The sequence below is a fragment of the Sporothrix schenckii genome, assembly GCF_000961545.1.
Source record: "Sporothrix schenckii 1099-18 chromosome Unknown Cont42, whole genome shotgun sequence".
NCBI classification, from domain to species: domain Eukaryota; kingdom Fungi; phylum Ascomycota; class Sordariomycetes; order Ophiostomatales; family Ophiostomataceae; genus Sporothrix; species Sporothrix schenckii.
The window spans coordinates 1,933,917-1,957,101 of NW_015971143.1; the positions used below are offsets into that span (position 1 = coordinate 1,933,917).

Below are 23,185 nucleotides of genomic sequence, written 5' to 3' on the forward strand. Positions count from 1 at the left end.
GTAAGCGGATCGAACAACTTGTGAATATATTGGAGTTTTTGACATGAAAAAACGGTCCCTTAAATTCATGATTTTTATTTTCAAGTTGTGACAGAAAATGAAGTCCAAAAGGAACCCGAAACATCTAATTCTTAGGTGGAATTATTCAAACAATTTAAAACCATCAATAAACAGAACATGAATACGGTCCAATAAGGCCGTTTTTGTTGATGTCTCGTTTTTTCTCTGTCACCACCTTCTAGCAGTTGCCCGTTGCTACCGGCAGCCGCCCGCCGTCAAACACCAGCGTCAGCCCGTTGCAGAACCCGCCGGCCGGACTGGCCAGGTACAAGATCGTCCCCGCCATGTCCGTGTCCGTGCCGAAGCGCCGCGCCGGGATGAACGCCGGGTGATCGTAGCCCTCGGTCTCGGGCGTGCGGCCGCCCGTCAGCGCCGCCGCCAGCTCGGTCGGGAACAGCCCCGGCGCCAGCGCGTTGGCCCGGATCGCGTACGGCGACAGCATCGCCGCCATCTGCTTGGTGAGCTGCAGGATGGCCGCCTTGCTGCCAAGGTACGCCGGCACCGACTGCGGGCCGCGCATAAAGGCGCCGATGCTCGACGTCACGACGACCTGGCTCTGCGTGCGGCGCGCCCCGGCCGCCGTCCCCTGCACGGAGCGGTTGCCCTGGTCGAGCAGCTCCAGGTACGCCATGGCCGTGAAGAAGGCGCCCGTCACGTTGACGTGGAACGTCTGCGTCATGGCGGCCATGTCGGCGTCGGCAAACATGCGCTGGCGGAGATCCGCTGCCGTCGCCAGGCCGGCCGGGTCGTAGCGCTGCGTGGCGGGGCCGAGGATGCCGGCATTGGCGACGACGAGGTGGACGCCGACGTCCGCCAGCCCCAGCGAGGCGAGGTGGGCCGTCACGGCGTCGACCGACGCCTGGAGGGACGCCTTGTCGCCGACGTCGCAGACGACCGGCACCAGGACGTCGCGCTTCTCGTCGGCATTGGCAGCAGCCGCGGCGGCGTCCAGGACGTCCTTGCGGCGGCCGAGGATAAACACGAGGCGGGCGCCGTTGGCGGCGAGCGCGCGGGCCATCGTGAGCCCAATGCCGGTGCCGCCGCCGGTAATCACGGCCACGAGGCCATCGACGCGGAAGAGGCTGGCAGCCTGGAGGGCGGCAGATTGGGCCGCGGACATGACTGCGGGACGGGGCGGCTGTGGGAGAGAATGAACAATCAACGTCCAAGTGCAAGTGTAGCTTTTACCGTCAACTAAGAAACTCAGGTTTGATGAAAATAGAAACGCCAGAGAAGTGTAAATCGGTAGACGTAGGTTGGTTTGGAGACCAAGGACGATTTCGTTGTGGCTGGACGGGATGCGGCCTGTCTTTTAAACCACGAATTTCCTGTTCTGCAGTGCATTCCATTCCTCCACTGGGGAACTCCGGACAGGTTGAGAAAGCAAAAACCGCGACGGTAAGCTCATAGCGCTGACAAGATACATGCTTAACTCTTCGAAATCATCAAAGACGGGGGACGATGCAGTGCAACCATGGTATGGCGTGTTTAGACGGAGGGGCCACGAAGAGCATCACAAAAACGAGCCATCATCGCTCCGGCAGTAAAGTCATACAGAATACAGGACAGAATGACAATGCCAATATTATCTATAAAGTGGAAGCTAGGAACAAAATAAAATATATGACAAAATGCAAATGAGGGCAAAACGACGAAACAAAGTAAACAAAACAAGTACAAAGCAAAACCAGCAAAAACAAAAGAACAAAAAAAAAAAACCCTATACAACCTCCCAAAAATCCCGCCCGGAATAGTATCTCGTGTATTCATGATGGTCCCCTGGCTGGCCTCTACTCTGTCTCTCTGTCTGTGTATGTGTCTGTGCTTCTGTAGTTTTGCTGGTTGACGTCCATGCTGTCGCCGTCTCGTATCCTCGCGTCCCACCACCCAGAGCAGAGCAGCACTCGGACGCCTATTCCGGGATGCGGCCCTCGACGGCCGTAATCGCCGCCAGGTTCACCTCGCCAATTGTCGCCACCGGGCCGGCCGTGTCGGCCAGCAGCGCCACGCAGTCAATCACGTCCTCGGGCTCCAGCAGATGCCACTTGGCCAGCGTCACCTTGGTGCTCGCGCCGACCGTCACCGTGAAGACGTGCTCCGACGTGACAGCGGCCGGCGCGTCGTCGTCATGCGGCGTCGACAGACCGTTGAGCGCACGGAACATATCCTCGTCGGTCGCGTCGTCGCCCATGCACAGCACAAACTCGAGCTCGTTGTCGTTTTGTTGCGCAGGCGCAGTTGCAGGCTGGGGGGTCTGCAACCCGCCCTCGGCGCTGAGCACGCCCGACGCCTCCATGGGCGTGCGCGAGCCAACGCTGGCCACGCTGCGAATGTCCGAGCCGTACGACGACACGAGGCGCTTGACAATCTCGCCCTTGTTGATAAACGTGGGGCGCACCTCCACATTGGCCTTGCCCGCCATGACGTCCACGTCCCACTTGCGCGTCACTGTCGCCTCCAGCTCCTTCTGGCACTCGCGTGCCATGTGTGGGCCCTGCTCGGGGTCGGCCAGTCGGTAGTGCCATGTCAGGGCGCAGCGCTTGCGCTCAATGAACGAGCCTGCATCGTGTTAGTATCTATCCCGTATGTCCAGCCTACGGGGTATGACGACAGTAACTCACCAGGCACGCGGTCGGTGTATTTCTGGAAAACCTCCATCACCTCGGCTTGCCAGCCCATGTCCAGCTTCTCGGCCAAGTTCTCCCAGTCCTCCTGCCCCGGGTGGCGCATGAAACTGCCGTGCTCCGCACTAAAGCCCAGCTCTTTGATGTGGCCCAGGTGGTGGCTGAGGAACTCCTGGTCGCGGCCGCTGATGATCCACACAGCATTGCGATGGTCGGACGCCAGTTTGGTCAGGGCATTGATAATGGCCTCCGACGGCACAGCGGCGCTCGGCTCGCGCACAATAGGCGTCAACGTGCCGTCGTAGTCAAAGAGGAATAGTCGGCGGCGGGCGTCGCGGTACTGCGAGAGAAGCACAGAACGGTCGAGCAGCGGGGTCGCCGCGACGTTGCGCCGCGAGCTGAGCACGTTCACGAGGCGATCCATCAGGCTGTTGATCCAGTGCTGCACCGTGTTTGTTGTGACGTGCTCGTAGAGATGGTTGTGCATGCGCGCCAGGTCCTCGGGCGACTTGGTCAAGCCCTGCTCGATGGCGTCGGCGACGACAGTAAAGTCCCACGGGTTGATGTGAATGGCTTCGCGAAGGCTGCCGGCCGTACCGCTGAACTCAGAGATGATGAGCGGGCCGTGGTTGTCGCGCTGGCAGATGACGTACTCGAGACTGGTCGTATTCATGCCGTCGCGCACAGAGGTGATGAGGCCGATGTCGCCAGCGCGCAACAGGGCAAAATATTCGTCTTGGCTCAGGTACTGTGGGTAGTGCTGCACGGGCGAAAACCCCAGCGAGCCGTAGGTACCGTTGATGGCCATGACTAACTCGTTGACCCGACTCGCAATCTTCGCCTCTTCGTTGTCGCGGTCCTCCTCAATCGAAGTAGGACTAGTGACCTGGATAAGCACCACACGGTCGCGCCATTCGGGGTACTTGGCCAAGAAGGCCTCGAACGCCAGTAGCTTCTTGTCCACACCGCGAATGCTGTCCAGGCGGTCGCGGCCGACAATAATCTTCTTGCCGTCGTACATATTCCGCAGCGCCTCGTACTTTTGGTTGACCGCATCGCCCCATGCCAAGCGCTCAACCTTTGCCACGTCGATCCCAATCGGGAAAACGCCAAACTCGACGCGCGAGCCGTACGTGTCGACGCCGTTGGCATCCGACGCGAAGCCCAGTAGCCGCGAGCAGCAGCTCGAAAAGTGTCGCGCATAGCCGAAACTCTGGAAGCCGATGAGGTTGGCGCCAAGCACGCCCTCAAGAACCTCCTTGCGGCGGGGCAGACAGCGAAAGAACTCGCTGCTAGGAAAGGGCGAGTGCAGGTAGAACGAAATGTACATGTTTGGGGAGCGCTGGCGCAGCATGCTGGGCAGGAGCATGAGATAGTAGTCATGGATGATGACAATGTCGCCCGGCTTGTACAGCTCCGAAATCTTGTTGGCAAACTTTTGGTTCATGCGGTAGAAGTCGGCCCACTGCAGACGCTCATTGCGGCCGTCGGTCGGGCCGTGCTGCTTGTAGTGGAAAAGGCCGTACAGCTCGTGCTCGGCATAGCGCCGCCACCGCGCCTGGTCCTTCAACCGAATGCCCTCCTCCGAGTTCTCGGCAGCATCGTCGGCCAGCCACACCGGTGCCACCTTGATACGCGGGTCGTGCGCGAGTTGCTCATCAAGCCGCTGCATGTCCTCCCGGGGAATGTAGAGCCCGTCCGAATCATGCTGCACGGGCGCGGCCGGCTGGAAGCCATCGACAGGGATCGGTGCAGAGAGCGCGTTCAAGGGAGCGACGGCTGCCGACGTCGGTGGGGTGTCCGGCGGCGAGAGAATGTCAATCGGCTGGCTGATTTCGCCCGTCCAGGCGACCACCGTGTGGTTCCACGGCGACTTGTCGGAGGAGAGGTAGGAGAACGAGTCGAAGAGCGCAGACTGACCCCGGCGGGGTTTTAGGACCTGTACAACAAAAAAAGACATAAGTTAGTTTGGCCCCCGTTACTTCACAAGCTCCTATGTGAGGGGCCCGTCCAACTGACTTACCCAGTCGGCACCCTTGTGGTAGTCGAGGCTGTGGGGGATGTTGAACGTGGCGGAGATGATGTTGCCGCTGAGGGCCAGGTCAGGATTGCTGGCGCGGATGTCCGTCAAGGACTCTCGCCTGGCTGCCATGTCTGCGTTGGTGTCCGTGGCCTTTTTTCTTCAACAGCTCGGCCGAATCTGCAGCGAATGGGCCAAAGGCGAGGGGCCGAGTAGCCGGCTAAGAGAGGGTTGGTTGTCTTGTCGTCACCGAGCGAGTCGGGATATCGATCGTGGCCGTTGCCCAATGCGGGTGTCACAGGAGGAACTCGTCTGGTCGTATCACGAGGCGAAGAGTTGGAGGAATCGGTTTGTTCGTGGATGGCACCAGACGTCGGACAGAACCGTTCGAGGACTCCCTTGGAGAAGATGCGTGGGCGAAGGGAGCGTTGGCAGCGTCGCTGAGAGCGGTGGAGGCGATCGGTCGGTCTGGAGCTGGCTGCGTCTGGAAAATGGAGACAACTAGTTTAGAACAGAAATTGGACTGGGCAACGGGGAGCCACAAAGGGGCACACAATGAGCAAATAAGACACCCGTGGGGCGCGGCGCCAGTAAGACGTCACTGGAATTATGATACGATGGCTCAGAGAAAACAGCCAGCAAAGAAGAGTCGGAAAGCCAAACAAAACATGTGGTTTTCTCCCCTCCCTTTGTACTTTCTTTGTTTGTCCAAACGAACGACGCAAGTGGGGCGGAAAGACGACGTCAATAAGTAGAAAAGTTAATGAGGGGGAGCAGGAGCGGTCGACAGGGGAGCTCAGGTACGGAGGTTAAAAAGCCAGGTACGCTGGATGGTCGTTGAATGGGCTTTGGCGAGGAGGACGGGACATAAATAGAAAAGGAGGTTAAACAATGGTAAGACAAATGGCTAGGAAGTATATTGCGCCCGATGTCAACGTATATCGTGAATTGCGCAGATCCTAAGATGGCAGGAACCGCTACGTATCGTCCTTACACAACAGGCAGGCGCTGCAATCAACCCGTTTCGCTGCATCTGTCGCTCTTTCCCAGACGATGATGCAGTCGAGCACAGGACGCGCTGTGATTCGCTGGCTGGCAATATCGGAGGTGATTTTGTGGGGCTCCTGCCTTTTGTTGGACGCAAACTGGGGCAGAGAGCTTTGGTGGGGTAGTAGAGTGGGTGCTATGCAAAGAGAAACAGCGCTGTGCCTAGAACATTCGTTCCGTTTAACAGTAGCTTGACCGTGAGGGCAAAGCCGTCGACAGGAATTGAATGCAGGCGCGATTCAGTGATGGTGAGAGGGATACGTTGCGAGTAAATATGAAGGAGCGACAAAATGAAGCGAGAGTGCTATATAATGCAAAGCACGAGTTCTCAAAACGCAAAACATAATCTTAAAGCAGCAAGAGCGATCGATGGAGGGCAACCGCGAGCCAGATCGTAGCGCCAAACAGCTCTCCAAAACTTGGTTGACGTAATTATGGGTACCCAATGGCTCCTTCCATTTTCTGTGGTTTGTCTATCTAGACGATCAGTTACACGGAAGGAGGAATAGACCGAGTTAGGAAAGACCAACGGAGGAGCGAATTAGGAAACTCAGTTAGGTGGAAGGTGCGAAAAAAGCATCCCATAGTCGAGGAGGAAGAAAAAGGAGAAAGCCAGTAATGTAAAAGCTACATGCAAAAACCAAGATGTCCGCCAATATATTGAACACAGCAACACGTTGAAGGAGAGAAAAGCCGGGAAGAGGAGAAGCAAGAAGGCAGCAACGACAGCGACAACGAAAGATACAATGTCTGAAAGACAGACATCCCGGCAGCCGACTGCAACGAACGACGAAATGTGTCGATGGCCAGACCAGGCACCTGCAAGGCCTCAGCTAGCTTCGTCCCGACTCGAGAGGTGCATGATTTAGACGATGGCCCACAGCCAGGCGTTGCCAGTACGTTCGCCAACAGGATGCTTGGCGAGGGAAGCTCAGCCGGCTGCATCTCCATGAGGAGCGAAAACGCAGCGTCTTTACCGCAGTGGCCATAAACGCTCGCGGGAGCGAGACTGCGGGACAAAGATTACCACGGGCCGAACGATGCGGGAAATGCGTTGCAAGGCTGTTCATCCATCGGCATGCCTGTGATCTCATTGGTAAACGCAATCTCCTGTGGTGGATTGCCAGCAACAATATCAGCACCAACAAAAAGGCCGCAACGAGATGTGACAACGAGCGAACAAGACTTGCCCTTCCTGTGGGAGCTCTCTGCCTACCCAGCCGTACCCCGAAACGACCTGCAATTAGCCAAACTCGGCCCAGAGGACGGTCTTCCTACACGGGACCGGACGAGGCAACACTGGAAATGCGAGTGCAAAATGCGAGCAAGCATGCAACTTGCTTAGCCGTGTTTGCCCGACAAGAGGTTTCCGCTTTCACATGGGCCAAAAGACACGCTGCCACTGGCTGTGGTTAGCATCCTCAATGCCACCAAACATCATCTTCCGTTCTGTCTTGCCGACAACGTGAGAGAAAAAACGCAAAACGGGCCTTTTCTGCCTCTGTGCAGCTTTTTCATTTCCTTTTCTTTCTAGGTTTTTTTTTTCTTCCTCTTTTTGTCTTTTTTTTTTTTGTTCCCTTCTTTCCCGCCTGCGCTTGGGACTCTTTCTACCGAGACAAGGCCGGTCTGAACAATACAACTGTGGAGGAAAGAGAAACAACACCCTCTCGAAGTGTACTTATGTGGATGTAGTAATGATGGTCTGGTCTTCACGTCTAGACTTGGCCCACCCCGCAAGATGGTCGGGTGGAGCCTTTGGGTTTCGGGCCGTTGGGCAAAAACGACCAGCCAGAGGAACATGACTGCAGCCATTTTCTGCGCGACAAATCCGATGGGCAAGGGCCTGGCCAGCGAGAACGAGCATGTCGGCAGATAACAGTCTTGCAAGCTTGTCTCTCTCTCATTTTGCGGCTCTCGGGCACACCTATGACGGGCCTGGCCGTCTGTCGATCCAGGATTGGACGGCACACGTTGTACGGCAACGACAGTAGCACGCGGCTGCTTGGTGATCGTGTAAGTGGAAGCTATGTCGTTCCCCGTCACTTGAGCTAACTTTATTGTCATAGACCTGGACCTGTCACTGCTTGGGCCACACAGATTTAGATCCTGGCAAATCCAGAATCTCGCTGTGTCATGTTTACAATATTTGCTGCACAGCATCAACAAGTCCTTGAGAAAAATCCTCCCACATGACTTGTCAACACAGGAACATGTTTCTGCCAGTTCACAATCTTGGATGCTTTGATGCGACGTACGCATAAGCGAACTACATTTCAGAGGCTCTGGGGTCTGACTTATGGCATCGAAAGCGAGCCTTTCTCAAACAAGAGCAGGAGTTCTGCTTTGCCCGAGGCACACCATGCAGCATATCTCTTACGTCGCTTTCTATTTACCTACCACTTAACATATTCAGCTCGGATGGAATGGTGGCTTACAAACCAACCCAAGACGTGCTGATATGTGGAATATACGTGGGAAAACATGATTCGGTTATCTTTTGCTCTTCGTGGGGGGCTGGTTTCATGACGGCGAATGATAGCCAACTTTTATGTCTGAGAGAACGCGTTTGCGTCGCCTCGTTTGTGTAACGTGACAACATATTCACTCTTTTTGGGTTTGTTGTCGCCCATATCCTCTTGTCAAATGACGTACTTGAGGGCATCTCGTCTCTTGTCAGTTTTAATTTCTAAAGAAGCCTCTTCTGTCTTGCTTTTCTTCTTCCACCACAAGGAAAGTGGACAACAGCTCACCATTCTCTTAAATACACGTTTACTGACGAACACTGACAGATGTACTCCAAACGAGGGTGGGCACACAGCTTCCAAATTTGCTTTACAAAAGACGTTTGAATCTAACAGTCGTTTTCTACAGGGGAAAACGGCATTCGTGGGAGCCCGTGCGGCCCAGAGTCGCTGTCTGTCGATTTTTTGCCCTGAACAAATGCAAGTACGGAAACACATGCAAATTTATGCACTGCGATGCCTCAACAGACAACAAAACTTCCAACCCACCTGCTCTCGATGACCGGGTATCCCAATTCAAGAGGCTTGTGAATCAGCATGGCAGAGGTGACCGATTTTATGAGCACTCCACGACGCAAAGCGTCTTCGCTCTTGGTCTGGACGTGCTTGACACTGTGCAAGACGCTGGCCTTAAACAAGAAGTTATTACGACCCTCGCGTCGGAGGAAGGTTTGTCCTGCATCCGCCACGTCGCGTCCAACCGCATACCTCAAGCAATGGCTACAGGCGCCAATGAAAAAGTCAAGCTATGGGAGACGGAGGTGTGTCCTCTGCTGCGACTCGCGGTGCACAATACAGTTGTGAACTCTACACTTCTCGAAGAGAAAGTAGCCGCGATTCACAGCTTCCTTGTTGGCGTCGGGGGTACTCGGTTGACCGCTTGGTTCGACCTCGCAGTCGAACTTGCTGAGTCTCCCCAGCTGCCCCCGGAAGTGTCCTGCATTGGCCTAGCAGAGCTGTCACTCCTTGTTTTGTCGACACTACTTGGTTCCGGCACATCTCAAATTGTCAACGACTCTTTCCGTCACTACTCCATGAGACTCAGTGCTGTTGTTACGAATGCTGAGCCTTCACGACCGGAGGACACGTTTTGCAAGCTGCAAGCGTCCCAATATGCTGATTATATTGACAGACGTCTCAAAATTGGTGAAGACATTCCAGGGCTCAGACAAGCTACGCCTTCCGGACCTGTTCAACTTTCCGCTTTCCAGCTCCAGAGAGACCTGCCTGGCCACCTGTCTGCTGATGGTCCGCGCCATGACAACGATCACGCCGATATTACCAAGATCTCAATTTTGCCTACTCCAGACGAAATTCGCAGCACTCGAAGTGAGTACTTGCCAGTAGCCGACCCAACTTCATGGCACCATCACGGTATTCGTGGTCGTTTAGACCGTGAGTTTCGACTGCTCCGCGAGGACACGGTGGGACAACTTCGCGACGTCGTGCGCACCGAGTTGGACAACCTTCAACAGAACAAAGACAAAGGAACGGCCTTCGGTCCAGGTCCAAGAGGCGGAAAAGACAGCATTCAGTACTGCGTATATGAAAATGCTGTGATCATAGATGTGGGCTTTGAGCAACGCTCTGGGGCCGAGTTTCTTGTCCGCTTTCGCCAACCGGCCAACCGACATCGACAGAGTCTCGTCAAGCCTGCAGAGGACAGCGATGCATCGAAGAAGCAGAGGCGTGATTGGTGGACATTTCAAGCCAAAAAGCGCCTTCAGCCAGGTGGCCTCGTCTGCGCCATTGATGCCCAAGGATCGGTCAACTTTTTCACCGTTTCTGACTCGACGATGCGCACAAGCAGCGATGTCAAACGATGGCGGGAGATGGATAGTAGCTCCGACCCCAACCAAGAAATCAAATACACTCTCGCAGATGACCCTCAACACGCGTTTGTTCGCCTGGGGTTCAAAGGCATCGAAGGTCAGAGCCAGCTTGCATACGGGCTCTCTTGGTTTCTCAAGAGCCGAATCAACCGCGCATCGGCGGGACGCTTAAGGGACGGCCAGCAGCTACGCATCCTTGTCGAATTTCCGGGCATCCTGCTCGACTCGTTTTTGCACACGCTTCGCGCTTTGCAATCTGGAACGGAAAAGCTCAACATTCCCATGTCCAATCTCATTGCACCAGAGCAAATTGACGTTGAAGGGGTCAATCCCCAGCCGAAAGATGTTGCTCCTCCAAAATACGCCCAGAAGCCAGGATTTGTGTTCGACATGAGCAGCCTGACTGCTGCAAACGAGACGCTTCAGCACAGCATTCGCCGCCCCTTGACATCTGAAGAGGTTTGTGACAAAACGAGGCTTGACAGAACGCAATCCGTGGCTCTCCTGGAAGCTCTTTCTCGGTCCCTGGCCCTTGTCCAAGGCCCACCGGGAACGGGAAAGACGTTTGCCGGTGTTGAAATTCTCAAAGTCTTGCTACACAATCAAAAGAAGGCGGAGCTTGGGCCCATTGTTATTGTCTGCTACACCAACCATGCGCTGGATCAGATCCTCGAGCATATTCTTGACTCTGGCACGCCGGCCAATATTCTTCGCATGGGAGGACAGTCCAAGTCGGAGCGGCTCAAAAATCTCAATTTGCGCGACGTAGCTCTTAATGTTGAGCGAACAAAGGTCGAGAGGGAAATGTTGTGGTCATCCCGTAAGACATTGAACTTCATGGTCAATCAGCTGGAGCAGCTTTTCGGAAGTTTGAGCGTGTCTACGCGTGAAGATGCGATCGTACGGTTCCTCTCGAGATACGACATCGAAGTCTACAGAGAACTGTTCGGACGCAGAGGAGCTGATGATGACTCCGGAGACGAAGATGGATTCACAACTGTCAATCGACAAAAGCCCAGCGCCATCATTCACCGATGGCGCAACGGTGGCGATGTGGAATTCGGCCCAGCGGCAACCGGTCGGAGGTTGTCCATGCTGACTCTCGATGAGCGGAACACACTTTACGAGAAGTGGCAGACCGAGTCTTTCACCCTCATTCAAGACGACATTGAGCGCGTGTACATTGACTATGTCGCGGCTAAACGATCCTATGACAAGGCAAGACAAGAAGCCGATTTGCGGTGTCTGGAGGCGGCCAACATTGTCGGCATGACCACGACGGGCCTTGCCAAGAACCACAACTTACTCAAGCACATCAAGTCCAAAGTGCTATTGTGTGAAGAGGCGGGAGAAGTGCTTGAAGCGCACATGCTCACGTCCTTTCTGCCGTCCATCGAACACGCCATCTTGATTGGCGATCACCAACAGCTCCGGCCACAAGTGCAAAACTACGACCTCAGCATAGAAAATCGCGGTGGCGCCCAGTTTGCATTTGATAAGTCCCTGTTCGAGCGCCTCGTCTCGCCTCGAGCCGGTGAAGCCAAGATCCCTTACAGCACATTGTCTACCCAACGCCGGATGCACTCGTCGATCTCGGCGCTTATTCGGGCCCCATTGTATCCCTCCCTAGAAGACGGGCCAAACGTGCATCTGTATCCGGAAGTTACAGGCATGACACGGCGGTTGTTTTGGCTCGACCATCAAAATTGGGAAGACGGTGCCGTCGGAGGCTACAAAAGTACGGAAGCGTCGGGCACGTCGCGCACCAACGAGTTTGAAGTCCAAATGACCGTCGCGCTGGTGTCGCACCTCTTCAAGCAGGGGACGTACTCTGGTGGCGACATCGCCGTCCTCACACCGTATCTCGGGCAGATGATGCTCTTGAGGCAGCGTCTCTCCTTAATGTTTGAGCTGACATTCAACGACCGAGACGCGGCTGATCTGGAGGCAGCCGACGCCGTCCGCTCCGAGGCCGAGCTGACCGACAGAGGTGACAGCGCACAGGCCGACCGGCCTTTTGTTCCCGCCAAGACGACCCTTCTGAATAGTGTGCGTATTGCCACAGTTGACAACTTCCAGGGGGAGGAGGCCAAGGTGGTTGTCATCTCTCTGGTGCGAAGCAACAAGAATCGCCAGTGCGGATTCTTGCGCACGTCGAACCGGATTAACGTTTTGCTGTCGCGGGCTCGGCACGGCATGTACATTATTGGAAATGGCGACACCTGCACTGGGATTCCGATGTGGAGAGACGTGATGTCGGCCCTTCAATGCGGCAACAACATGGGACCCGAACTCCCACTTCAATGCCCTCGCCACCCTGAGCGGACATTTCTGGCGTCGTTGCCGGACCACTTTGTTCAGTTTGCCCCCGACGGCGGTTGTCAGCAGCCGTGCGACAAGCGGCTGGCTTGTGGCCACTCCTGCATCGGCCGGTGCCACTCGGACGTGATCCACGCTGCCGTCAAGTGCCTCGAACCATGTCCCCGCTCGTTGAATGGCTGCATCCACGCATGTCCCCGACCCTGCGGTGAATCCTGTGTTACGAGATGCCAGGTGGAACTCAAAGATACTATGTTGGATCTTCCGTGTGGTCATACACTGACCAACCCTTTCTGCTGGCAAGCGCAGCGGCCCAACCGGGTTGTTTGCCTGGAGAATGTGAAGCGGAAAATTCCAGGCTGCGCACATGAGCTCACGCTTCCCTGCCACACGAAGGTGACAGACGAAAAGTTTGTTTGCAAGGCACCGTGTGGACGAGCGCTGCCGTGTGGGCACACTTGTGGTCGACCATGCAGCCACTGCAACAAGCGGGCCGATGGCCGAATTGTCCGCACCGACCACGGCGTCTGCACCAAGGCATGCGGACGTCTCTACGGAACTTGCCAGCATGCTTGCAAGGAGACATGCCACAGCGACACGACATGCCCCCCTTGCACGGCGCCGTGTGATGTCCGATGCAGTCATTCGAGATGCTCGCGGCCTTGCAATGAACCATGTGTGCCCTGTGCCGAAGGCGAATGCGCCTCGTGCTGCCCGCACTCGACTTGTACCATGCCGTAAGTCAAGCAGGGACTGCCTTTACTTTGGTGTTTACTGAAATGACTGACATTCTGTTCTTCTAGATGCGCTGCACCGTGTAACTGGATACCTTGCTCGAAGCGCTGCGCAAATATTCTTCCTTGTGGCCATCACTGTAAGTCTAGCGTTGTGTCTGTTGAACATGTTTTCGAGATGTCAAAGACATCCAGTTCTACTGGTCTTAAGTCGACTTATCTGACTTTGAACCAGGCCCGTCTGTCTGCGGAGAAGCATGCCCCAGTGTGCGTTACTGCCAAGAGTGTGGTGCCGACGACGTCCTGGACCAAGAAGTGGACTTTATTACCATGGCTACATACCGGGAGATCAACTTGGGCGAGGATCCGTGCATCTTTCCAGTTTGCGGTCACATCTTGACAATGTCGTCGATGGACGGCGTCATGGATATGGCGAAACACTACACCATGACCCAAGACACGTCTGGTCTGCCACGTCCCGTGGCAATTGCTGCGTCGTCGTCGCCTTTTGACATGAAGGAGGTGAAGGTATGTCCACACTGCCGCGGGTCGTTGCGCGATGTAGCGCGGTACGGTCGAATCGTACGACGCGCGGTGCTTGACGAGTCGACCAAGCGTTTCATCAACTGGGCGCGCCAAAAGCACAACGAGCTGGCTCTTCAGCTCACGGGGCACAAAGGACAGCTCGAAGTCGACAAGGAGATGGAAGGGAAGAAGGCGAAGCTATCTATCCACCACAGAGCGGAGCAGGTTTACAAAAAGAAATTCTTTGCCGGAAAAGGGCGCTCTGCCTTGATGGTAGAGTTGCTGCTGTCCACAGACTTGGCCCGACATCACCAACAGCTGGTCCAGACGCGCAACGACATCTCGCAATTTGCCGCAAAGGTCGCCACCGATGAGCAGCCCTTCCAGCGCGTGGCTGAACTGGTGACGTTTGCACACAACAGACGCCTGGCCAGTGGATCCGAACCCGCGGCGCTCGATCCCGCGCCACACCATTTCGAGTTTGACGAAAGCGTTCTTCAGACGGGCAGCAGCCTGCAAGCTGCTGTTTTGCTCATGCGCTGCGATGTCCTTGCCCTCGAGTACGTTGTGTTTTCTCTCGAAAAGGCTACTTTGGTCGATAAGTTGCACTCCCACATCCGCGGCGGCAGCAGCAGCAGCAGCAGCAGCGGCAACAATCAGACACAAGACGCGGCATCCTACACATTGGCCATCCAGACCATCTCCAAGGCAATCAAGACCAACCGATTTACAGTCCTGTTCAACGAGTTCGAGTCGACAACCGTGGCTGCCAAGTCGGCCAAATATACGAAGCAAGAAGTCGAGGGATACATATGCAGCACCCATCTCTGCATCGTTCTGTCGCGTCTATTGGACTGTATTGAGGAAGGGGCTGATGCAGAGAATGGGGAGACGGTGGATGAACCTTCCACTGCGAGATGGGTGGAGGGCGGCGGTCCAAGTGGCAGAACTGGCCCGGGCGCTGTTCTGTCGCGCACAGAACTCAAAGAGCGCGCCACGCAGCACGTCGCAACCGCCCGCGCCGTTTTCCAGACCTCGCCATCGGCGCACGACCTTTTTGGCCCCGAAGTGGACCGCCTGGAAGAGGCTCTCGAGAACCTCGCCGAGTACCAGCCCGTGACTTCCGCCGAGATGCAGGCCGTCTACAAGGCGATGGCAAGTGAGTTCAATGGCTCGGGGCACTGGTACACCTGTGTCAACGGGCACCCGTTTACGGTCGGCGAGTGCGGGATGCCGATGGAGCAGGCGCGGTGCAACGAATGCGGCGCGCCCGTGGGCGGCCGGAACCACACGAACGCCGAGGGCGTGGTTGCCGCCACAGAGATTGAAGAACTCGGTCGGGATATGGGCAGGATGGCAGTTTAGTAAGAGAGTTGAGTACGGGAGGGAGCTGGGTACAGTGTGATAACCCTTTGCGTGTGATTGGAGTGTGTGATTGGAGGTTGTTCCGTCTGTGACGACATAAGATTGCCTTGTTGTTTGTCGTGCTACTGGTCATGTACGCAGCATCCATGGTCGCAAATAAGAAAACAGGAAATCCATGTCTCAAGATGATGAGTAGCGTTTGTGTTGATGTTCCTGGTGGTGCCTCATTTTGAGTTGTATTTTGCTGTGCTTGTGCTTTTACTCTGTTCTATATTCCGTTTAGTATTTCTCTGTAATTTGTTCTTGAATCCGACGAGGAAGATACTTGGCGGACTTTGACGTGTGCTTTCTCGCAGCACGAAGAATAAAGGCCGGCCATAAAATTGCCCCAAATCAAGGTTCAAGCATGCGTATCTTATTTACCGGATAAAGAAAATATACAAATAAGTAAGGTTCGTAAACAGTCTCAGTAACAAAGTGGCTTTGATCTGATAAGGGACGTTGTGGCTTGTACATTTAGCGCCGATGGGGAGTCTTAGCGGCACGTAGCGCGAGAGATGTGCTAATCAGACAGCATAAACAAAGCCCCTGTGTTTTTTTTTTTTTTTTTTTTCCCTTGGGCATCAATTTGCAACGCATCTCGCCCGCACCGTACTGCAAACACCGCCCGCAAGATCAATCCACGGCGGTATAAATGTGAAATCCATGAAACCATTGTAGGAATTGCCAGCGTAGACGTCAATAATGAGGTTATTTCCTCCTACCCGACTTTACTTTTGGCGCCGCGTACGGAGAGCATCTACGTTACCGAGACGTGTGTTTGAAGAGATACCACAAGTACCGCACATCGTCCGAAGCCGGCCAAAAAATGATCTTGGCCATTAGTACGACCGACGTGTCAGTTGTAGTCTTTTGAGCGTTAGGATGAAGTGGCGAAAAGTCTGTTACAACTTCATAGTCACGGCGTTTCCTACAGAACCTTATATCTACAGAACCTTATATTTCCATCCTCCTTTAAATTTCCCCCTTCTGGCTCTCTTTCCTCCAATTTTCTCTCTCGTCTCTTCCCCCCCCTCCCATCCTTCCTTTCTTTTTTTACCAACTCCGGCCAACCTTCATCTTCAGTTCCCTTTCTTTCCACCAGCGTTACTTTCTTTCACAACACCACCTGTCTCCTTCCACCTACACCTTTCAAAATGAAGCTCTCAAAGTCTCAGGCAGCTGCCATCCTCCTGTTCCTGTCCAATGCGGGACAGGCCAGCCCTGTCCGTAGCAACACAACGGACACGTTCACCGGAAATACAACCGCCGCCCCGATGGCCGCCACGACACAGCAACGGACGCTCGAGCCCCTGCACGGATACTCCCCTCGTTCCAGACGGGGTCGTGGGGCCCGGGGCCGCCCGGCCGTCGATCCCCACGCCAGTGGAGCGCACGGCAACTGGGAGGCGATGACCAACCAGCATGCCGTTTCGCCCCGTGATGTGGACCCGGAGGCCGACGACATCGAAACATACGACATGGTGGCCAGCGACGGCGCCGACATGGACGAGGTCACCGACGTCCCCAAAGGCATGGACGATTCAGAGTACACCGAAACACCGGAAGCCCTCGAAGACACCGCAGTGACCAAGGGTACAGAGGATCACGAAGCTACCGAAACTACCAGCAACAACGACACCGCCACCCCTGCCCCCACTACTACCACCACCCCCACCACCGCCGCTGCTGACACCACCGCAACCACCACCACTGCCGCCGACCTGGCCACTGCGGCCGCTGCGGCCACGGCCGCCACAACCACCAATGCCGCCGCCGCCACCAATGAGGCCACCACCGTGGACGGTGAAGACGCGTACTACGATGCCCCCTTCTGGGACGAGATCGTGCACAAGTGGCGCGAGAGCCGCAAGTACCGCAAGCTGGCCAAGGCCAAGGCGGCCGCCGCCAAGGCGGAGGCCAAGGCCATGAAGGCCCAGGCCAAGGCCGAGCTGGCGGCGTCCAAGGCCAAGGCCAAGGCGGACATGGCCAAGGCCGAGGTGGAGATGCTGGCCAACGGCGGGCTGCCGTAGACGCCCCCACTGGGCCAAGGCGGGCCATCCCCAGATGGCCTTCCGTGCACCTGGTGGCGGTGGTCACGGACAAACTCGAGTCTTCGGCTCTCCTCTCACTTCTTCCCCGAGACCGTGTCTCGTTTCCCCACTCGCTCTTCTAAAAGTTCTGGATATGTGTTACTTTTTGTTATTCAATCGTTTTGTGTTCTTGATACCCGTCGTCCGATTGTAGGGCGACAGCTCTTGCTTATTCGTGTACTTGTTTTGTTAGTTGAGGTTAGTTTGGGCAGGCGTCTTTAGTCTTTGGTCAATGGTATTTACTGCAGTAGAAAGTAACAAAAAAAAAATTGTACCACACCCCATTTAAAGTGTTGTCACTTCAAACATATGCTCATGTCGTTCGTAGTCTTGTTATGTACTGTTGCGTATTGTTGCATACCGTTACATCCTGTTGTATACTGTATATCCTAATCCAAAAGAGAATTTGATCTGTCGCTGTCGTGCAGCTACTACTGTTCTTCAACGAACTGGGCGTCGTCTGTCCACACACCCGCAAACGACCCCTCGTCGGACGACGCGCCGCACCGTCCCTGCCCCCGGCGTCGACTTCGACTGTGGTGCCACCCGTCGAGGCGCAGACTCATCAGCACGCCGGCCATTGTCTCGCCGTCCACGGCCAAGTCCTCGCGTCGGGTGCTGTCCGCCAGCAGACGGTCCATGTACGGAATCGCTTCGGCCGTGTGCAGAACGTGTGCAATGCGGGCGTGCAGGCAGAGCAGCTCCCGTGCAAGCGGACCCGGACGGGTCGGTAGCCTCCATGGCTCTTGCAGGGGCTCGTCCGTTGGGTTCGACAGCGGGTTGTGTAATGGACGGACAACCCACTCGTTGGCTGCCATGCCCTCTGTCGTACCAGATAGTGCAAGACCACCAGACGGTTCAACGGCAGTCTCAAAACGTCTGAAGCGTTCGCTCCATGTGCGGGGCAGTGCAATGCTATTCGCGACGGTGTCGCGGGCGGCGCGCTGCAGCAAAGCGACGGCATGAGGGTCGAGAAAGTGGGTGAGGTAGTGAGCCAGATGGCGGGCAGAGTCCGGGGCGTCGTCGTTGTCGTCATCATCCATGTTGGTCAAGGGCGACGGCGGGAAGATGTAGGTCTGGACGGGAGCGTCGTCAGATGCCGGGGCGCGTTTCCGGCCGCCTCGCCTGGTATAACTGACGTCGACGTCGACGTCGCTATCGCTATCGCTGTGACAGTCACTGTCAGAATCTGGCACCACCGACGAACACTCGGCAATGGCCATCACTGTCGTCGCGGTGTTGTGTTAGCAAAGGAAAGGGATGCCGCCAAAGGCAAGGCGAGACATACGCGGCAGAAACATGTGCGTAACAATGTTCTCGGCGACGGCCTGCTGCACAGTCTCGGTCTGAAGACACGAGGCCACAACACGCTGGCCCATGCCTACGAGATCAAAGCTGCTGGTCGGGTCGGCATCGTCGACCACAGAGACGACAACGCCAGCGCCGCCCTGGTCGCAGCGGACCTTGATGGCCTTTGTCCCTGTGCCCAGCTTACCGAGAGCCGGCAGCAACAGGTCGCAACGAAAAGGCGCGCTGGCATGGGCCGCAATGGTTGGCCTTACGTCTTTCGGACCCCGGTTGACCTCAATGCCGGTTTCCAGACCATCGTCTTGGCCGGTCTCCAGGATGAGGCCAAAGTCCCCAGGCGCCAGTTCCGGCATATTTTTCAGAGCCGAGACACACGAGTCAAGGCTGCGCGTCGAAACGTCCCGCGTGGTACGCCATGGGCGGTCGGTTCATGCTCTACTATGGTGTATGGCTGTTTGGGTTGTCCCCGAGCGAGAGATGACGTTCAAGGCTAAGCTTGCATAACGCAACGCCCCATACAACCCCACAGTTAGCGATAAGAGATAAGTAGCACGTGGTATGTCACATGCAACTCCAATCAAAGGGCGCCTGGCTGGCGGCCCGGGTTACCGCTACAATTGTCGGCTTTAGCCCACGCCCGAAACTCCGCGGCCTGCCGCTTGCTGTTTTGGGACACGGGGTCCTGGCCGTGGTTTACCCGACGTTCTGCCGGCCGCCGTCTGGTCTGGGCACTTCGATCTCCATCGCCCTTCTCCAACGAGCAGCATTGACGCCCTGCCAGCACTTACACCACTGGCGTGCAGCATCCCCAATTCGAAGCTCAATTGACATGGTCCTCTGTGGAGGCGGAGGCTACGAGACCAGTATGGGGTAGCTTCTCGTGGGGAATGGGATGGATGGAATTCTTTTCCACCTCGTCTTGCTTCTTTTTTTTTGTTTTCTTCCTCTTCTTACCCTTTTACTCTTTTACTCCTCTAGTTCTGCCGTCTCACCCCCGACTTTCTCCCGTCCCGTCGCTCACCGCGTCTTGCACCCTGCAATTTCCTCGAGTCACGCGCAGCCATGCCGGATGACGGGCTGCATGCCCCGGCCGCCCCCCAGAACCCCCAGAGCCCCCATCCCTCCAATGCCCTCAGCGCCAGGCGGCAGACAGCCACCACGCCATCGCGGAAGGGGCCCTACCGCCCTGCCGGTCCACGCCATCCCACAGACGCACGTGGCGCAGACACAGGGTCAGCCATGACAAACAACGCGGCTGGGCCGGATGCTGCGCCGAACTGCCGGGGTATTGCGCTGGCGGATGCTAGGAAGAGCGCAAAGGCCGCCAAGGGCACGAAGGGCACAAAGGATCCAGCGGGCACCGCGCAGAAGAGTCACGATGTCCTGTCACGCCACGGACGACCACAGCAAGCACGGGTACGGACAAAGCGTCTACCGTCCAACGAGGGCGTTCATGTTCCTCCCACGAACCACACCGACGATATAACCGCTCCTGCGTCACCGGCATCGCATCGCTCTTCGTCCGCCTTTTCTCCGCCTTCACCGTCTCCTTCTTCCCCGTCGTCTGCCGACCGTCCCGACCGACCACCCCCCAAGAAGCGCAAGGCTGCCTCGCCTGCCCCGGCCGACGACGCCGACCCTCTGATGGCCACACAACAACGCATGGGCAGCAGCAACACCGGCAGCAGCAGCACCAATGGCCGACTGACGCGCATCCGCAAAGCCTGCGACATTTGCCGTATGCGCAAAGTGAAGGTGAGCCGACCGTCTTGCGACGACGTTCGACGTCCATGTCCGCACGTGTACTAACAACGCATGCCGCCGTCGCCAGTGTGACGGTGTTTCGCCGTGCAAGCCGTGCCAGAGCCTCGGCGCCCAGTGCACGTTCCAGTATGTGTCGCGTCACCGGGGGCCAACGAGTCGGTTTGCAGCCGGCAGTGCCTGGAGTGCAGGCGTGGCGGCGTCCACCAGCGGAGGAGCATCAGCAGCAGGACGAGGAAATGGAAATGCAACCGCGAATGCAGACACCACGCAGGATGTGCACATTCACAACAGCCACGATGGCTTCACCGACACCAGCGATGTCTTTGCCGCCCTCTACATGATGCCCCAGCCCATGACTCTCCCGCAGGCACCGCCACTCCCCGAAGCCATGGCCTCTCTGCCGCCACAGCTTTCCATGTTCCGCACCGACAGCAGCATGGCGCCGCCGCCAATGCATCCGCATTCACCGTCCTCGGTCGCCTCCGGTGCGTCCATCCCGTCCGTCGGCTCGGCCGCCTCACCATCGATGCCGTCCGTGCCCTACTCCAACAGCTTCTTTGATGCAGTCGCGACCAACGCACGACACAGCCCGGCCGCCGCGTCTGTCCGCCTCGCCAACCCGCCGCACGTCAACATCTACCCGCGCATGCCGCGGCCCCAGCTCAACCGCCAAGCCGTCCCGCCGCCGCCGCCGCCGCCGCCGCCACAAAACCCGCAACATCAGTTCCCGCCGCTGCCCCCGCTGCCGCTGCAGTTCCACCACGCGCCGCAAGCCGCACAGGCCGCCGCCCAGCCGCAGTCCAAGAAGACGCCGCTCAACAGCGACGCCATCGCCCCGCTGCACGTCCTCGAGCTGCTCGTCGACGACTTCTTCACCTACATCCACCCGCTCATCCCCTTCCCCCACGAGCCCACATTTCGCCGGCGCTTCTCGCACGCCGACACCCGCCAAGAGCCCGGCTTTCTGGCGCTGCTGGCCGGCATGATTGGCTGTCTCGCTGCGTCGTTCCCGCGCAGTGTGCGCGCCCACCTCAAAACCCGGGCAGGCCTTGGCGGCGCCGGTGCCGGTGCCGGTGCAGGACCGGCGTCGTTTACACGCGCCGTCTACATGGTGGCCTGCTGTCGCGACGTGGCCCTGGCGGCGCGCGGTGCGGCGTTTTACACCAAGGCGGTGCTGAGTGTCGACGATGCCGCCACGAGTTACTTTTTAGGGCTGGCTGCTGGCTACACCTTTGACTGGCACCTGTGCAGGCGGTTCATGGCCGAGGCCATGTCGTTTGTGCAGGAGCTTGGGTTCCACCGCCGACGACCGACTGACGCGGACACGGCGACGCACCACCAGCCCGCCGCCATGGCCGCCGCCCTGGCCGCCCTCGGCAGCCCCCACGGCGCCACCGGCACGCAGCGCCGCTTCAGCCACGTCGAGGACCAGATCGGCAAGCGCATCTTCTGGATCCTGTACCTGGCCATGCGCTCGCTCATCCAGCTGGGCGCGACGCTCAGCGAGACCCCCCTGCCGCCCTTTAACAACGCCCGTCCGTTCCCCGACCTGCCCGCCGAGGTCGACGACGCCTACATTGAGCCGGACGTCATCCACCCGCAGCCCGCCGGCACCGTCTCGCTGATTACGGGCTTCAACAAGGTCATCCAGATCTACGCCACGATGGACCCCATTGCCACCATGGAGTACGCCTGCGGGCTGCACCAGGTGCCCGTGGCGGCGCAGCGGGCCATGTTTGTCGACGCGCTGCAGGCCGCCAAGGCCATCACGGCCACCCTGCCGGACGAGCTGTACCTGCCCCTGCCCGGAAGCGGCGGGCTGGCCATGGACGGCGGCGACCACGCTCACGGCGGTGCCGAGCTGTTTTACGACGACCTGCCGGGATACCGGTACTACCCGCCGGAGTGTGATGTGGATGCGACGACGACGACGACAACGACGACGAGCTATGGAGCGACACGGCGGGACAGCAACCGCAGTACGCTAAGCAACGGGAATGCGCACAGCTATGGTTATGGTGGTGGCGGTGGCACCGCAACAACCCCCCGCCCCGACGCCCTCCGCCCCGACGACCTCCGGTCCCTGCTGACCAACCACCCGGCCCGTCGCCGCCAGGTCCAGTACGACATCCAAAAGACCAACATTTACGCGTCCCAGCTGGCCACCCGCTCCTACTATGTCGAAATGTACCTCCACCTCGGGGACGACGCCGCCGACACCGACGACACGGACGTGACCGCAACCGTCGACAACCCCATGCGCGGCGAGCGCCAGCGCATCGTCCACTCGCTGCTCTTTGTCCTCGCCGCCATCCCCCAGTGCAACATGGAACCCAACGGCAGCGCCCTCATCAACAAGATCCGCCAAGTCGCGTCGACCCTGCTGTCGGTCAAGACCACAAAACCGGGCGTCGACCATGCGACGACAAGCGCAAACGACGACAACAACAACAACGGCGTCGTCGACGACGAAGCCGCCATGGAGGCCCAGCTGATGCGCTTCTTGGACATTCTGATGCGCCTCGAGCGCACGGGAGGCCCTGGCCCCGCCGGCGGCGTCATGGCCGCCATGGGCGTGACGAGCCTGGACAGTCTGGCAGGCATGAACATTCCGGGACTGGGTGGTTTGGGCGGCGGGGGCGGCGGTCTGGGAGGTATGGCCAGCATGGCCTCGAGCATGGCCTCGAGTATGGCCTCCAGCATGGGCCTGTCTGGCATGTCTGCACTGTCTGGTCTGTCCGGCCTCTCCGGTTTCTCCGGCCTCTCTGGCCTGTCCGGTACTGCCGGCACGCAGGTCGACGACGAAGAAGAAGAGCTCCGAAGCTGGGCCAGTCTCCGCGAAGAGCAGATGCGCTTTGCCGCCAACGGCGGCTTCCTGGGCCACTACAGTGTGTAGTGCAGTGAGCAATGAATGAAATAAAAGATATGAGAGA

At 57.4% G+C, this 23,185-nt stretch overlaps 6 protein-coding genes across 6 annotated transcripts; 3 read left to right on the forward strand and 3 right to left on the reverse strand.

Moving 5' to 3' along the window:
* Positions 1-238: 238 nt before the first annotated feature.
* On the reverse strand, positions 239-1,180 carry SPSK_01871 (short chain dehydrogenase reductase; the record flags this gene model as incomplete). The annotated part of the gene is made up of 1 exon (XM_016728770.1): positions 239-1,180. One exon carries the CDS (start codon positions 1,178-1,180, stop codon positions 239-241), a length of 942 nt encoding a protein of 313 aa, XP_016590136.1.
* Positions 1,181-1,972: 792 nt separating this feature from the next.
* SPSK_01438 (alpha,alpha-trehalose-phosphate synthase (UDP-forming)) lies at positions 1,973-4,836 on the reverse strand (the record flags this gene model as incomplete). Its single annotated transcript, XM_016728352.1, has 3 exons — positions 1,973-2,619; positions 2,682-4,623; positions 4,708-4,836. The coding sequence occupies 3 exons, from the start codon at positions 4,834-4,836 to the stop codon at positions 1,973-1,975; spliced, it is 2,718 nt and encodes a 905-aa protein (XP_016590137.1).
* Positions 4,837-8,540: 3,704 nt separating this feature from the next.
* SPSK_01362 (NF-X1 finger and helicase protein) lies at positions 8,541-15,048 on the forward strand (the record flags this gene model as incomplete). The annotated part of the gene is made up of 5 exons (XM_016728277.1): positions 8,541-8,557; positions 8,623-12,854; positions 12,901-13,161; positions 13,228-13,314; positions 13,394-15,048. 5 exons carry the CDS (start codon positions 8,541-8,543, stop codon positions 15,046-15,048), a joined length of 6,252 nt encoding a protein of 2,083 aa, XP_016590138.1.
* Positions 15,049-16,244: 1,196 nt separating this feature from the next.
* SPSK_01890 (uncharacterized protein) lies at positions 16,245-17,120 on the forward strand (the record flags this gene model as incomplete). Its single annotated transcript, XM_016728789.1, has 1 exon — positions 16,245-17,120. One exon carries the CDS (start codon positions 16,245-16,247, stop codon positions 17,118-17,120), a length of 876 nt encoding a protein of 291 aa, XP_016590139.1.
* Positions 17,121-17,611: 491 nt separating this feature from the next.
* On the reverse strand, positions 17,612-18,841 carry SPSK_01781 (uncharacterized protein; the record flags this gene model as incomplete). Its single annotated transcript, XM_016728684.1, has 2 exons — positions 17,612-18,405; positions 18,469-18,841. The coding sequence occupies 2 exons, from the start codon at positions 18,839-18,841 to the stop codon at positions 17,612-17,614; spliced, it is 1,167 nt and encodes a 388-aa protein (XP_016590140.1).
* A 212-nt stretch (positions 18,842-19,053) lies between these two features.
* On the forward strand, positions 19,054-23,148 carry SPSK_01380 (uncharacterized protein; the record flags this gene model as incomplete). The annotated part of the gene is made up of 3 exons (XM_016728295.1): positions 19,054-19,320; positions 19,467-20,243; positions 20,320-23,148. The coding sequence occupies 3 exons, from the start codon at positions 19,054-19,056 to the stop codon at positions 23,146-23,148; spliced, it is 3,873 nt and encodes a 1,290-aa protein (XP_016590141.1).
* Between the last annotated feature and the right edge of the window lie 37 nt (positions 23,149-23,185).